The 12,551-nt window shown below is 42.7% G+C and overlaps 1 protein-coding gene across 2 annotated transcripts in view; it reads left to right on the top strand.

Annotated features, from left to right (window-relative positions):
* Positions 1 to 10,657, top strand: part of SORT1 (sortilin 1) — a 63,170-nt gene extending 52,513 nt beyond the window's left edge. For both annotated transcript variants that reach the window (XM_079111487.1, XM_079111486.1), the window contains exons 16-20: positions 1,632 to 1,748; positions 3,709 to 3,817; positions 5,309 to 5,415; positions 5,928 to 6,042; positions 6,241 to 10,657. In XM_079111487.1, coding sequence (XP_078967613.1) covers positions 1,632 to 1,748; positions 3,709 to 3,817; positions 5,309 to 5,415; positions 5,928 to 6,042; positions 6,241 to 6,255 — 463 coding nt within the window. In that variant the 3' untranslated portion in view covers positions 6,256 to 10,657. The remainder of the gene's footprint in view (positions 1 to 1,631; positions 1,749 to 3,708; positions 3,818 to 5,308; positions 5,416 to 5,927; positions 6,043 to 6,240) is intronic.
* The last annotated feature ends 1,894 nt before the right edge of the window (positions 10,658 to 12,551 follow it).

The following is a 12,551-nucleotide window of genomic DNA, read 5'->3' as shown; positions in this document are numbered from 1 at the left end:
TATTGTGAAATGACAAGGGGGTGCTGGGAGAGGAGAAGGCATGCTATATGCCATATTCCTTTGAGGTTCAGGAGTATATTTAGGTGGCAATATCTAACAGGCACTTGGAAATGTAAGATTAGAGCCCAAGAGAGAAGGAAAAGCTGGAAGTTCAGTAGTAAAAACAGTTGTGGTCACTAAGGAAGAACAGATACGGAATAAAAGAATGAAGTATAGAACCTTGAAAAAGCCTGCATTTATGGGTCAGGAAGAAAGAAGAGGAAGCAGTGGCCCCAGAAACACATGTGATTGAAGCTCTGCCAGTGTCGTGGTGGGTAGGGACACAGTGTATTAGATGCTACAGAACAGGTGACCAAAGTGAAAAGAGGACTCTGCTGGGTTGGATGGCTAGCAGGTCTTAGGGGAGCCTCAGATGTTCATTTTCAAGGTCTCAGAGAGGATTGAAACCAAAATACATGGAATAAAAAGTAAATTAATAAAATAGAGCGACTGTAAATATTCTTTTCATAAACTGAACTAGTAAAAGAGAGAAGAGTTAAGGAAGTAAATTCTAGGCTAAGGAGAAGCCACCAGTTGAGTGGGAAAGATTGTCCCCTCTTATACTGTCTATGAAGGAAGGGCCCAGCATTGATTGGAAGAGTGGGACCAAGACCAAAAATGCTCATGAAGGGTCAGCTGTGAACAAGAGGCAGGACATTATTTCTTTGGGAGAAATAGGGAAAGAGGAACAGATGAAAGGCACTAGAAAGAGATGGGATGAAATAGAAGGCAAGAAGGGGTGATGATGTTGAAGGCAAGGACAATTTAAGAAGCGAAGAGGGAAGAAAAGAAAAACTTGACATGTATCCCGAGGGCAGTATATAATGATAACTGAAGGAAAAAAATAATTGCTGAATGACCCTGGATTTAGATCTCATGCTGCTGCTGCTGTTGTGGCTTCCTCTTTGCCTTCTTTGTCAGAGTTGTGTGGGTTCCTACTCCACTACCAGCTGCTCAGTCCCTTCCCTGCACTTGAGCTGTCTACAGGACCCCCAGTCTTGGGGATTAGTGATTCTTCAGTTTACCAGGCCTGACTTATCAGCTTTTTTCTTTTGTCTTCTCAGCAAAGCCCTCTCCATATCTGTTTCCTAAATGGACTGAGTTAGTCACCTTTCCGTCACTATAACAAATACCTGGGATGATCAACTTGTAAAAAAAAAGATGTATAAAGTCCATGATAGCTTGGCCCCATTGCTTTGAGCCTGTGGCAATGCACCACTTCATGATGGAAGTGCATGGCACCGCAAAACTGCTCACCACGGCCAAGAAAAAAAGAGAGGAGAGGAAGAAGGAACTGGGGTCCCTGGTGACCTAACAACCTCCACGAGGCCCACCTCTTAAAGGTTCCGCCACCTCCCAGTAGTGCCACAGCAGGGACCAAGCGTTTAATACATAGGCCACATGGGACCATGTGATAAAATCCAAACAATACCATGGACCAGAGAGAGCTGTCACAAACCTTCCTGAGCTAACACCTTCCCATCTGGAATGTTCCAGACTGGAATATAAACCATCCACTGCCCCACATAAAACCTTCATTGCTATTCTCTTTCAGCGACTTTGAAAGCTACCTTATCTGTTGACTTTTGCAGTGATTTTGGCTACTTCCGTCCAGAAAATGCCTCAAAGTGTGTGGAACAGCCAGAGCTGAAGGGGCACGACCTGGAGTTTTGTCTGTATGGGAGAGAGGAGCACCTGACAACAAATGGGTGAGATGGCCTTTCCTTCCTCAGGGTGGCAAATGGATCGTCACTGCTCTGAGTGACAGCTGCTTCTCTCCACATAGACCCAAGCAGTGTTCCCAGCATTCATGAAAGCACTGCCTGGTGGAACTTGCTGGGATGATAGAAATGTTCTGTGATCTTTTGTATCCAACATGCGGGCTCCTGACACTAGTAAAGCTGAGGTGCTGAGTTTTTCATTGTAACTAATTTTAATTTAAATAGCTGCCATCTGGGACAGTGTGACCCTAGAGGAGCCTCATTACCTCTCCCCTCTGATAAAGTTTCACACACACACCCATCTTTGTTCCACTTGTTAGTGCACTATGTCTGGGTCATAGTTCTTTGGCATGAACTCTTTTTTGTTGTTGTTGTATATGGACACAATATCCTTATTTTATTTTACTACGTGATGCTGAGAATCAAACTGGGGGCCTCACATACACTAGGCAAGCGCTCCACCATGAGCCACAAACCCAGCCCTGGCATGGACTCTTAAGGTAGAAAGAACAGATATGTCCCTAAGAGCAAGAGATAGAGATGCTTAGTCGGCTCAAGCCCTGAAACTGCACAGAATATCCCCATGAACATCCTTGTTCCCAACCTGAAGGACAGAATTTTACCTTGTACCATGCAGTATGCTAATCATGGAAACAGGTTTTGCCTAACAGAAAGAATTTATTCACAAGGTGGCCAAGAGAGAGGAGACAGGAGAACAAGTCTCAGATCCATCTAACTGAAAACAGGATTCAGGGCTATTTATGGGATAAAGAAGGAGGATGGTTTAAGGCATGGGGAAAAGTGACTGGAGATGCAATAATCAGTGGTCTGCACGTACATAGTCAATTTTCATAGCTCTCCCATAGGACATATGTTCAGAAAATGATGATGTACGCATGATTTGAGGACAGTGTTTTTGGCTTTCTGAACTCAAAAAGTCATCCATTAAATCGTACCCAAAAAAAACCATACAAAAGTTCGCCTATCAGACACTTCAACAGACCCAAGTGAAGAGTCTTTGGTTTCAACAAAAGCAGACTTCAAGTCCCTGAAAAGTATCCCAGACAACTCTTATCATGACCTATATGTCATCTACAGCAAAGCTAGTGGGAAACTAATAATACATTGCCCAACTGCATGACCTCCAAAATTAGTGATTTTTAAAGTCAACTAAAAGCAACTAAGAGCAAATGAAACTAGACAGTTTATTTGGGTTTTTTCTTTGCTTCATAAGGACAAGAAACTTTTTTTTTTTTTAAATCTTGTTTCTAGGAAATGGAAAAGAGTCCAAGAATACATCTGTTCTATATTCTGTTAACAGACCTACCTTTCTCTCCTCTTCTTTTCTTTCTTCCTCCCTCCTTTCTTTCTTTGCATCTCTAAAGCATTTTATTCTAAAAAGCTGGAACTCATGTACATAAACTAATAGAAACTGAAAATTCATCATACATGTACTTCATTTTTTAGTTTGACCTTTTAGCAGATCTTCAGCTTCAGTGATTTTTGTCTATTATATAAGGAGATCCTCCTTTGGATGAGTTAAGATTACAATTTGTTGGTGAGCATCTCTTATTCTTCCTTACTGGCAGTAGGACTTATATCCAGTTTAAATGCTGCTTCCTATTTTGTCACTTTGGGTTCAAACCCACTTCTGTAATAGCCACCACTGAAGGCAGATCTTAGTGAGTGGTCTTTGAGAAGCTCATTTTACTTGAGGCTGCATTACACGAATGGCTTGCAAGTCATGATGGCCTTGCAGCAGCCTGACTCTTGCAGCAGCAGGAGTCAGTTGAGTGCTAGCTAGCCATGGCTTGGCTTGGTGCCTCTAACTCCAGTAGAACACAGAGCCTCCTAACCCAGAGGCCACAGCCACTATCTACACACCTTTACCAGAAGGTGACAGCCACCAACAAACACAAAACCTTGTGAACAAGTCTCTGCCTTTCAGGTACCGGAAAATTCCAGGGGACAGATGCCAAGGTGGAGTAAATCCAGCTCGAGAAGTAAAAGACTTGAAAAAGAAATGCACAAGCAACTATTTGAGTCCCAAAAAGCAGGTATGTTAGATCTGGTTTTTAATACAAGCTGGATTTTGTGTTCTGTCAATGTTACAACATCAAGAATTTTGCTGCTGATACAAAGTGGCCAAACTACTGCCAGACTTCCCTAAGCACAGGCAAACTGTTAAAATGAAGGACAGGCCCCTTAACCCAATGATAATTCATCCCAATAAAGCTCTCTTTTGTTGAGGGAAAATGGTATTCTAAAATGTCATGAAAGTCTTAGAAGCATTGAGTTGTGGAAATTTCTGAAGCTGAGTCATTTTAGGAAAAAAAACTCAAGGGGTGACCGTTGACTCATGATGTATGCATGTGTTGAAATATCACACTGTGCTTTCCCAATATGTACAATTATTGCTTATTAATCAAAAATTTTAAAAGTAAATTTAAAAAAAGAAGGTTGGTTGTAAGGGCTACGACCTAGAGTTGTACCCATGCAGAGAAGAGTTTTGGACAGTAGGTAGGGTGGGTCTTTGTGCTGAGTCATGCCAAAAGTATTCAGAATTAAAAAATGAACTATGGTCATAATGGGCTGGTTTTGATTTTAGATGCAAATTAGGAGACTGATTACAAATTGTGGTACTGTACTATCTGGTTGGGATCTGGAGATACTGAGAAGAGGATAAACAAACTGTGGACCAGCTGTGTGACTTGGAGAGTTAAATTGTAGGCCCTGCTTCCTCATCTAAAATATGAAAGGTTGAGCCAGACAGTCTATGGTCACCTCCTTTCTGCTGTTCCAAGGGATGAGACCAACAGGGGTGGGATTAAGGAGGCAACTGGAGAAGAGTGTGTGGGTGTGTGTGTTTGCAAGGGGACAAGTTACTCCTCTGAGCCCCTGCCCTGGACTCCTGGTGGCTGTCCTCAGAACGTTTGTGTGTGTGATTGCACAGGACTCCCGCCCACAGGGACACAGCTTGTCCCAGAATCCAGCTCTGCCTCCTCTTGGATAAATTGAAAACACACACTTCTTATCTCCCACCCAGAAGCAGGTAGGTTATAGGGAAACAGTGATAAGATAAGGCATATTTGTAAACACAAAAATTAAATAGAAACATTAATCTTGGTGTCATAGAATGGCCTACCTGGGATAGCATTGACATTGCTTCCTCCCCATGAGAGCCCTCTTCTACATTCATTTAACCCACTATTATCACAGTCTCCCTTTCCTGATCCATCCACTCTTAAGTTGCAAGACTTGCAAACAAAGGATGTGGAATACTCACAATTACCATATTTGACCTAGGCAGTTGCCAGCATTGAAGCCCTGCAGTTTCTAAGCAGTGGAATTCAGATTCCCCTCTGCAGGTTCTGGTGCTCTGGTAACACTGAGATGGTTCATCGTGGGGGGCTTGGAAAAGTACCATCAATAAGTACTTTGGACTGTAGATATACGCTCAGAGAAATCAGGAAATAACAACCTCTTCAAATACAGTCCTAGAGTATGCATGTCTAAAAACCTTTGTGTTTGTGTTTTGATTTATCAAGAATTCCAAGTCAAATTCTGTTCCAATTATCTTGGCCATCGTGGGACTGATGCTGGTCACAGTTGTAGCAGGAGTGCTCATTGTGAAGAAATATGTGTGTGGTGGAAGGTAAGGAACATGGAAGTAGGCCAAAGGTATTGAATTCAAATCAGAAATTCAACCCAGCATATATGGTTGAGTCTTCCTTTTGCAAAAAGTTGGTAGTTGAAATGATCTTCCCCCCAAAATTAGGCCTAAACCAGGTGCAGTGGCACAGGTCTGTAATCCCAGTGGCTCAGGAGGTTGAGGCAGGAGAATAATGGGTTCAAAGCCAGCCTCAGCAATTTCGCAAGGCCCTAAGCAACTTAGCAAGATCCTGTCTCAAAATATAGAAAGGATTGGGGATGTGACTCAGTGGATAACCACCCCTGGGTTCAATCCATGGTACAAAAAAAAAAAAAAAAACAAAAAACCAATTAGGCCAAATCTTCTCATATCTCATATTTCCCATATGTCAACAGTGGGCTGTGCTGCCTATATGCGCAGCTCACTCCATGAGTGTACCAAACTGGGAAAATTCAGTCCTATAAGAAGTTCGCCCCTGCTCCCACATGAGAGCTAACGAAGGTTTCCATCCACAGGTTCCTTGTGCACAGGTACTCAGTGCTACAGCAGCACGCAGAGGCTGACGGTGTGGATGCTTTGGACACAACCTCTCATGCTAATAAAAGTGGTTATCATGATGACTCAGACGAGGTGAGGCCATTTCTTCTTGAGGAGTCACCCCAAAGTGATTCATCTACTCATGATCAGGCTACCATTTGGGCAAAGGAGGATATAAGTAGGAGCAACACCTTAATGACTGTAGGATTCAGCTAACCCAGAAACTGTAATTGCTTTCAGAATAGGAACTTTTTAATCTGTCAATAATATAGCATATGACTTTCTTTTCAGGACCTCCTGGAATAGCTGTTCAAAGGAGCTGGGACCCAGCATGCATAGTGGAACCGCAGTACCTCTTACACTCCCTGTGGCTCCAACTTGGGGGAAATAAATTTCCCACTGCGAGGGACCCAGCTCTGTTTCTGCTGCTTCCATCAAAGCCAAAAGGACCTTCACTAAAGAAATGCAGGGTGGGGGTGGGGAACCCTGAGTACAATTGGCTCTGAGGGGAGGGGGATTTAAATTCTTTAACTTTATTTCAAGTTCTGTCTTTTTTTAAAGTATGGGCTTTGGGGTTTTGTTTTGTTTTGTTTGTTTGTTTTTTAAGGGAAAGAAAATGGAATTTGAAGGGACTATTTCACTAACTCCACTCTTGCATGTTCTGTGTGGGGCCAGGCCCAGGGCATCTACCTACTCCAGCATCAACATATCTGGTGCTGTCCCTGGGCTCTGCTGGCCATGTGAAGAGGCAGTGCAGCAAGAAACCCACTGCAGTGACAGCACAGCGTGGCCAGCTTTTCCCCATCTGGGGACATCTCTGCCCCAAGAACATCGCACACCAGCTCCTCACACAGATCCTAATGCTGCTTCTCCGCCTCCCCAGGGACCATAGACCACAGTGATTTTTCTTTTCCCCCTGTTTAATTAGGCAATACCCTTGTTAATTGCCCTTTGGCAACTAACTTAACCATGTGCTTCCAAAACACTAAATCAGGAAAACTTACAGGGCAATATTTTTAACTTGGGGCAGGAAGAAGGGAGCAATAGAGAATTGACTAGATTTAGCACCTATTAAAAGCAAAACTCTGGCTGCTTCTGAGGTTGTTCAAGCTGTGCTTTGTGTGTGTGCCAGTGGACTTGCCCAAGGACAGGGTGCAGGCGTGGCCTGGGAGTCTGCCCAGGCTCGACCATCTCTTCACTGGAGTTGATCTGTGAGCGCATCGTGCAGCGCTGGGGACTGGCCCTCGCTGTCTTCCCATTTCACCTGGTGTGTTGGCTTATTGGTGGACATTACAGTGGCTGCTCACCCACCTCCTCCTTGGTTGCTATTGTATGTAGAGCCAGGACAAGAGTTGTTTTCAGATTTATAGACTTTTTAAAAAAATCAGAATTCTCTGACCAGGTTCTCCTCCTCACCCCTCTCCCCAGCTTTGCCAAGTCATTTTTTGACATGAAACTTTTGGCTGAACCAATTGAAAACACAGTTTCAGTATGGAGACTTTGTGTGATATATTGGGTTCATATTTTAAATTTAAGGAAGTTTTTCATTTGATATTTTCCCAAATTAAACAAATTCTAAAATATAGTTGGGAAGGCCAGATAGTAATGGAAAACTGAAATAATTAGTTTCAATACTACTTGAATATTTGCTATACAGTAATACAGTATGGCTAGTCTTCAGTCTTACCATACCTATTGTGCTGGTCACAGTTTCTCCAGATGATTATGATTGGGACATTCTTTAGTAGATGCCATTTTGCTGCTGGTTCATTTTGTGACTAGAAAGTCAGTATAAAGTAAATGTGCCAAATTAACTTTTGTCAGAATGTGAGAGCAGATGGCTAAGTTTTCTCCTCCCCAGAATGGATGAACAGTAGCAGGGACAGAGGGGGAGGGAGTGGATAGAAAATTTAGAGGCTTTGAAATCGCAGTAAAATTAAATGAGTCAGGGAGTTTCAACTAGAAAATGAAGTTAGGGCAGTTTTTTAAAGAACTAATATTTGTGAGGGGTAGAGTGTATGTATTTTAATTCATTGATTTTGTGTAGTTTTCAATTATAAAATAATTCCAAAGATACACCAGCTCAAAAATAATAAAAGTGTCAGCCTCCATCCCACCCTTACCTCCTGCTGAAAGTGAATTCAGTGCCCACCTATTTACACCACACACTCTTTCTCCCAGCATTTACCCAGATAGATGGGGGTAGATATGCCAATATACCGTAATCCTCGTATTAGTTTTAAGACGTAGGAAAGTTGATACTCTTCTCTAACCAGATAACATTAAGTTTCTCTGCTTATAAAAACTGGGATTTCTGTAGAACTTGGCGATTTTCAGAGCATCCCTCAACATTCTTATGATGGAGCTGAGGAATCAAAATTGAGTCAGTTGTCCAGGGTTCCTGTGTACATTAAAAGCAGAGCTGGCTGGCTGTCTTCAGAACTCTGCAGAAGCATTAATGCTCTCAAAGTTCTGAATGCATACAGTGGGGCTTCTTTCTTATAGATGACTTGCTGTTCTTTAGGACAGGGGTCAGTGGCATTTCTTTCAGAGCATTACTTAGCACCTTTTTATTTTATTTTTGGAAAACAGAAAAGTTTATCCTCCTGTTTTTTATGGCTGAAAACAAAAGTAAGAGTAATCATGAATGTGTGTCAGGAATGACCCCTCTTCTGGTGAAGAGTCCCTGTTGAGCAAAGCAGAAGTGAGTCTCTGTGGATGGTGCCCTTTTCCAGCCTGCTTTTCCACTCCTGCCTGGCTGGCTCTGTTGGCTGGAGGACTGCCAGCAAGCCTGGCCTTTTTTGGCCAGTTCACTTTCAGTGTCAGCCCACCCAGTCACAAATATGTGCCCTCAGCCAGAAAGGAAAACAGTCTAAATCCATTATAGCTTCCTACTATAACGTAGGAAGACAGAAAACACTAATTTATCCTACTCAGGTTAGGAGCATCATCCTTTACTTGAAGGTACAACCTAGCGTGTTGTGTAAACACCTAGGTTTGATGGTAGCAGAAGAAATTATTTCTGGATGCTTGAGTAGTGGAATCTAGCATTATTAGGTAGGTTGGACATATCAGATAGTCCAAAGTCATCTGAGCTCTTAAATCCAGAACTTACTGTCCTTCCTGCTCAAGACCTAGGGGACTTTTGGTTTTCACTGAGACCAGAGATCAGGGCTGGATATTATGCCTAAGCTGTGAATTGACTTAAGAACACTACTCAGAAGAGTAGAAGCCTTTGAAGAGTTGTGGCTGCTGTGGAGTGGGCTCAGGAGTTCAGCAGAGTCCCTGTAACTGAACTTTGTAATTGCTGCCTGCCCCAGAATAGACTTTCTCATGTGTATCTCTCTTATTCTTAGGTTTTCCTCTGGGTCTCTGCATGCCCAAGATAGCCTTTCATCCCTGACAGATTAGTCATGTGTTGGTCACCTCCTTCTCTGTATTGGGCCTATAAACATCCCCATAGCCTTTGTCAAGTTACCAGGACACAGAAAAGGGTGGAAGGCCATCCATACCAGTCCCAGGGTGACAGGGCTTCAGTCACTTAATTATTTTCCAGGCAAGCTACCCTGAAAGAGCATATCTGTCTTTTCCTTAGGAGTGCTGTGCAGGGCCCTGCCCTGTACACACATCTAAGAGCTCACCAGCTCCTTGTCAGCACAGCCCTCTCACCTCCATATTAAGCCAGGGTACTTGGATCTGTTAAAATTGGAAGGAATGCAACTTTTCAACTTTCTACCACCTTCCAGGAAGAAAATTAACATGGACTTAACTGTCCTTTGAACAAAACCAAAGTTAAGGTTTGCCATACTATGTAGAGACAGGGAGAGCCAGAGTCCGCAGGTGCCAGACCTTCTGCTCCATCTGCCATAATTTTGCCCAGCACAAGCAGCTCCTGGAGCAGCATCCTGCCCTAGCAGAGCCCAGGCCCTGCCCTCATGAGAGATAATTGAAATAGCAGGAGCATGTAGATTTCTTGGTTATGTTGCATAACAATAAGAATTAGAGCATTAATTTGGAATTGTATTCAATAACCCACTGTATGCATTTTTCACACCAGTACATTCTCAAGCATCCTTGTTTATATAAAATAACAAACTAACCTGTACCTTTATATATATGTGTACATATATACATGTATAAACTGTATAGTGTACATGTTAATGATTTATTGATATGCCCCAAATCTTTAATGCAGTTCTCATCTTCCGCATGCCCTCAATTGTGGTCAGGTGACTTAATGTCCCCTGGTGGTTCTGCTCACCTCCTGTGTTTGAGCCTCCAGGGAGGAGGGTTTGGGTTGTTCTCTCCTTATCCTCATGCACAGAAATGCTCAGGGTCCCCATGTGCCTGTTCATCCCTCTCTGGTCTCTTGTTCCCTTTCTGAGCATGTGGTCCCTCCCCCAAGCTGTCTTATGAAAGTGTATAGCAGTATTAAGATCATTACTGCATGTGTGCTGAAAACCCAAGTTTTCTGTTCCTTTGGGACAGAAAATTGCATGTGAGGTGGGATAATCAAGTTTCAATGACCCATGTCAGTTACACGGCAAAGCCAGATTCCATAATGCAATTCCACAAAATGGAAATAAAACTGAAATTTCTTTGGCATTGTGTAAATAAATCTGGATGTGTTTAACTTTGTACTGGTAATTTTATGTATATTTGCAATATTTGGGTTAGAAAATAAAACAGACTGGACTTTGTTACCTGATCTACTGAGATGACTAAACTACAGTTTGTTAATGGGATAACTTTTCCAGTTTTCTAGCTTTAAGAACCAAACTCCAGCAATCAGAAAAAAAGTTAAAGACCCAGGACTGTGCATTTATGAAAGGTATTAGATACTTTAAGGGGAAAATGACTCCCCCCAAAAGTGAGCTGTTTCACCTAAAAATTATACAATTTTCTTGTCCTTTCTTTTTCTTTTTTTCTTTTTTTTGTAGTTGTAGATGGACAGAATGCATTATTTTATGTTTATTTTTATGAGTGCTAAGGATCAAACCCTGTGCCTCACGCAGGGTAGGAAAGCGCTCTGCCACTGAGCTACATACAACCCCAGCCCTTTTGTCCTTCATTTTCTTGTTCTTTATGCTCATAAAAATCTACCTCCTATGGAGTTTGCAAGACCAGTGCTCTTGTTCTCACCTTCAGGAAATCTGGCAGATCCACCCACACATCTTCTCTAGTTTCCGCTGCTTCTGGACACAGCAACACATCATTGCTCTCCTGAATTCTGTTCCTTGTGGCAGGTTTGACAAATGGCAACACTACAAGTTGAACTTCAGTGACTTTCAGTACCCCCTTAGGTTTCTATTGCTGCTCTTACTCCCAGTCTTGCAAAGAACAGCAGCTTTCCTCTCTTCCAGATATTGCCTCTAGGAGGGTTTCTGCACTCTCCTTGAGCCCTTAGCCCTCCCACCCTGCCATTCCAGGGCAGTGTTTCCATTACTACTCCAGCATCTTGATCTTGAGATGACAGGACAAACCCTTGTGCTTGAAGGGGCCACCCTCTGATGAGAGAATTCTACCCCATGAGATTATCTAGGGTAGATTAAGAAATCCTACCATAATGAGTGAAGATTCACTGCACCAAAATGTTTTTTAGTTTTTGTTTGTTTTTTTGTTTTAATGCAGGTGCCTGGATTCCACCCCAGACCCTTACGAATTTATGTTGGGCAGACCCAAGAACTTTGCTTTTTATTTTATTTTTGCAGTACTAGGGATTAAATCCAGGGCCTTGTGCATGCAAGACAAGCACTCTACTTCTGAGCTACATCCCCAGCCCAGGGATCTGGAGTTTAAATTTGATTCTTTACACCTTCATTGCTACAAAAGGTTAGGACTGAAAACTGTGCCAACTTCCTCATCAAAATGTGATTGAATGTGGTATAAAAAGTGGGTCCCCTGGTTTGGGGGATTACTATTTCTAGGGGTCTTTACTGGATCAGACAAGAAAAAGGTCAGACCTTCAGACCTTTTCCCAACCAAACCAGACCCAGAGGTCAACCTCTACAGCTGTCCTCCTCAGCCATCCCAGCCCCTGATGAACAGATTCCTGACCCTAAAGTGTGTCTATAGGATGTTCTGGACCACAGACTCTATCCAGAGTGCAAAGAGACTGGGCTTCTGGCACCCCAAGAAGGTAAGAGTTCCTGGGATCCTACCAGCTGTCCCTAAGTTGGAGGCTAAAATGAATAAGGAACTGATTCCTTATTCATTCATTCATACTGATTCCTTAATCATTCATACTTATTCCTTATTGATTCATTCAACCACACTGATTCTTTTTCCCCATGGAAAAAATATAGGGGTGGGAGAGGGATACGTGGGAACTCTGTACTTCATTCAACTTTGCTGTGATCCTAAAACCACTCTAAAAATAAAATGTATTTTTAAAAAATACAAAGGGGATGCTGGTTTCTGGAGATAGGAAAGCGGGAGCATGATCAAAAACCAGATGTTTGTTTTGTGGAACATAAAACAGAACGGCGGCGGGTGGGGGGGTGAGCCTGGAAACTATGCAGGACCTTTAGTGCATCACTAGTACCTACCATGGGATGGGCACTTTCCTGCATTTTATCATTTTGTCCTCAAAACAACCATGA

The sequence above is a fragment of the Sciurus vulgaris genome (assembly GCF_902686455.1).
Source record: "Sciurus vulgaris genome assembly, chromosome: 1".
NCBI classification, from domain to species: domain Eukaryota; kingdom Metazoa; phylum Chordata; class Mammalia; order Rodentia; family Sciuridae; genus Sciurus; species Sciurus vulgaris.
This window is presented reverse-complemented; position numbering and strand designations above follow the sequence as displayed.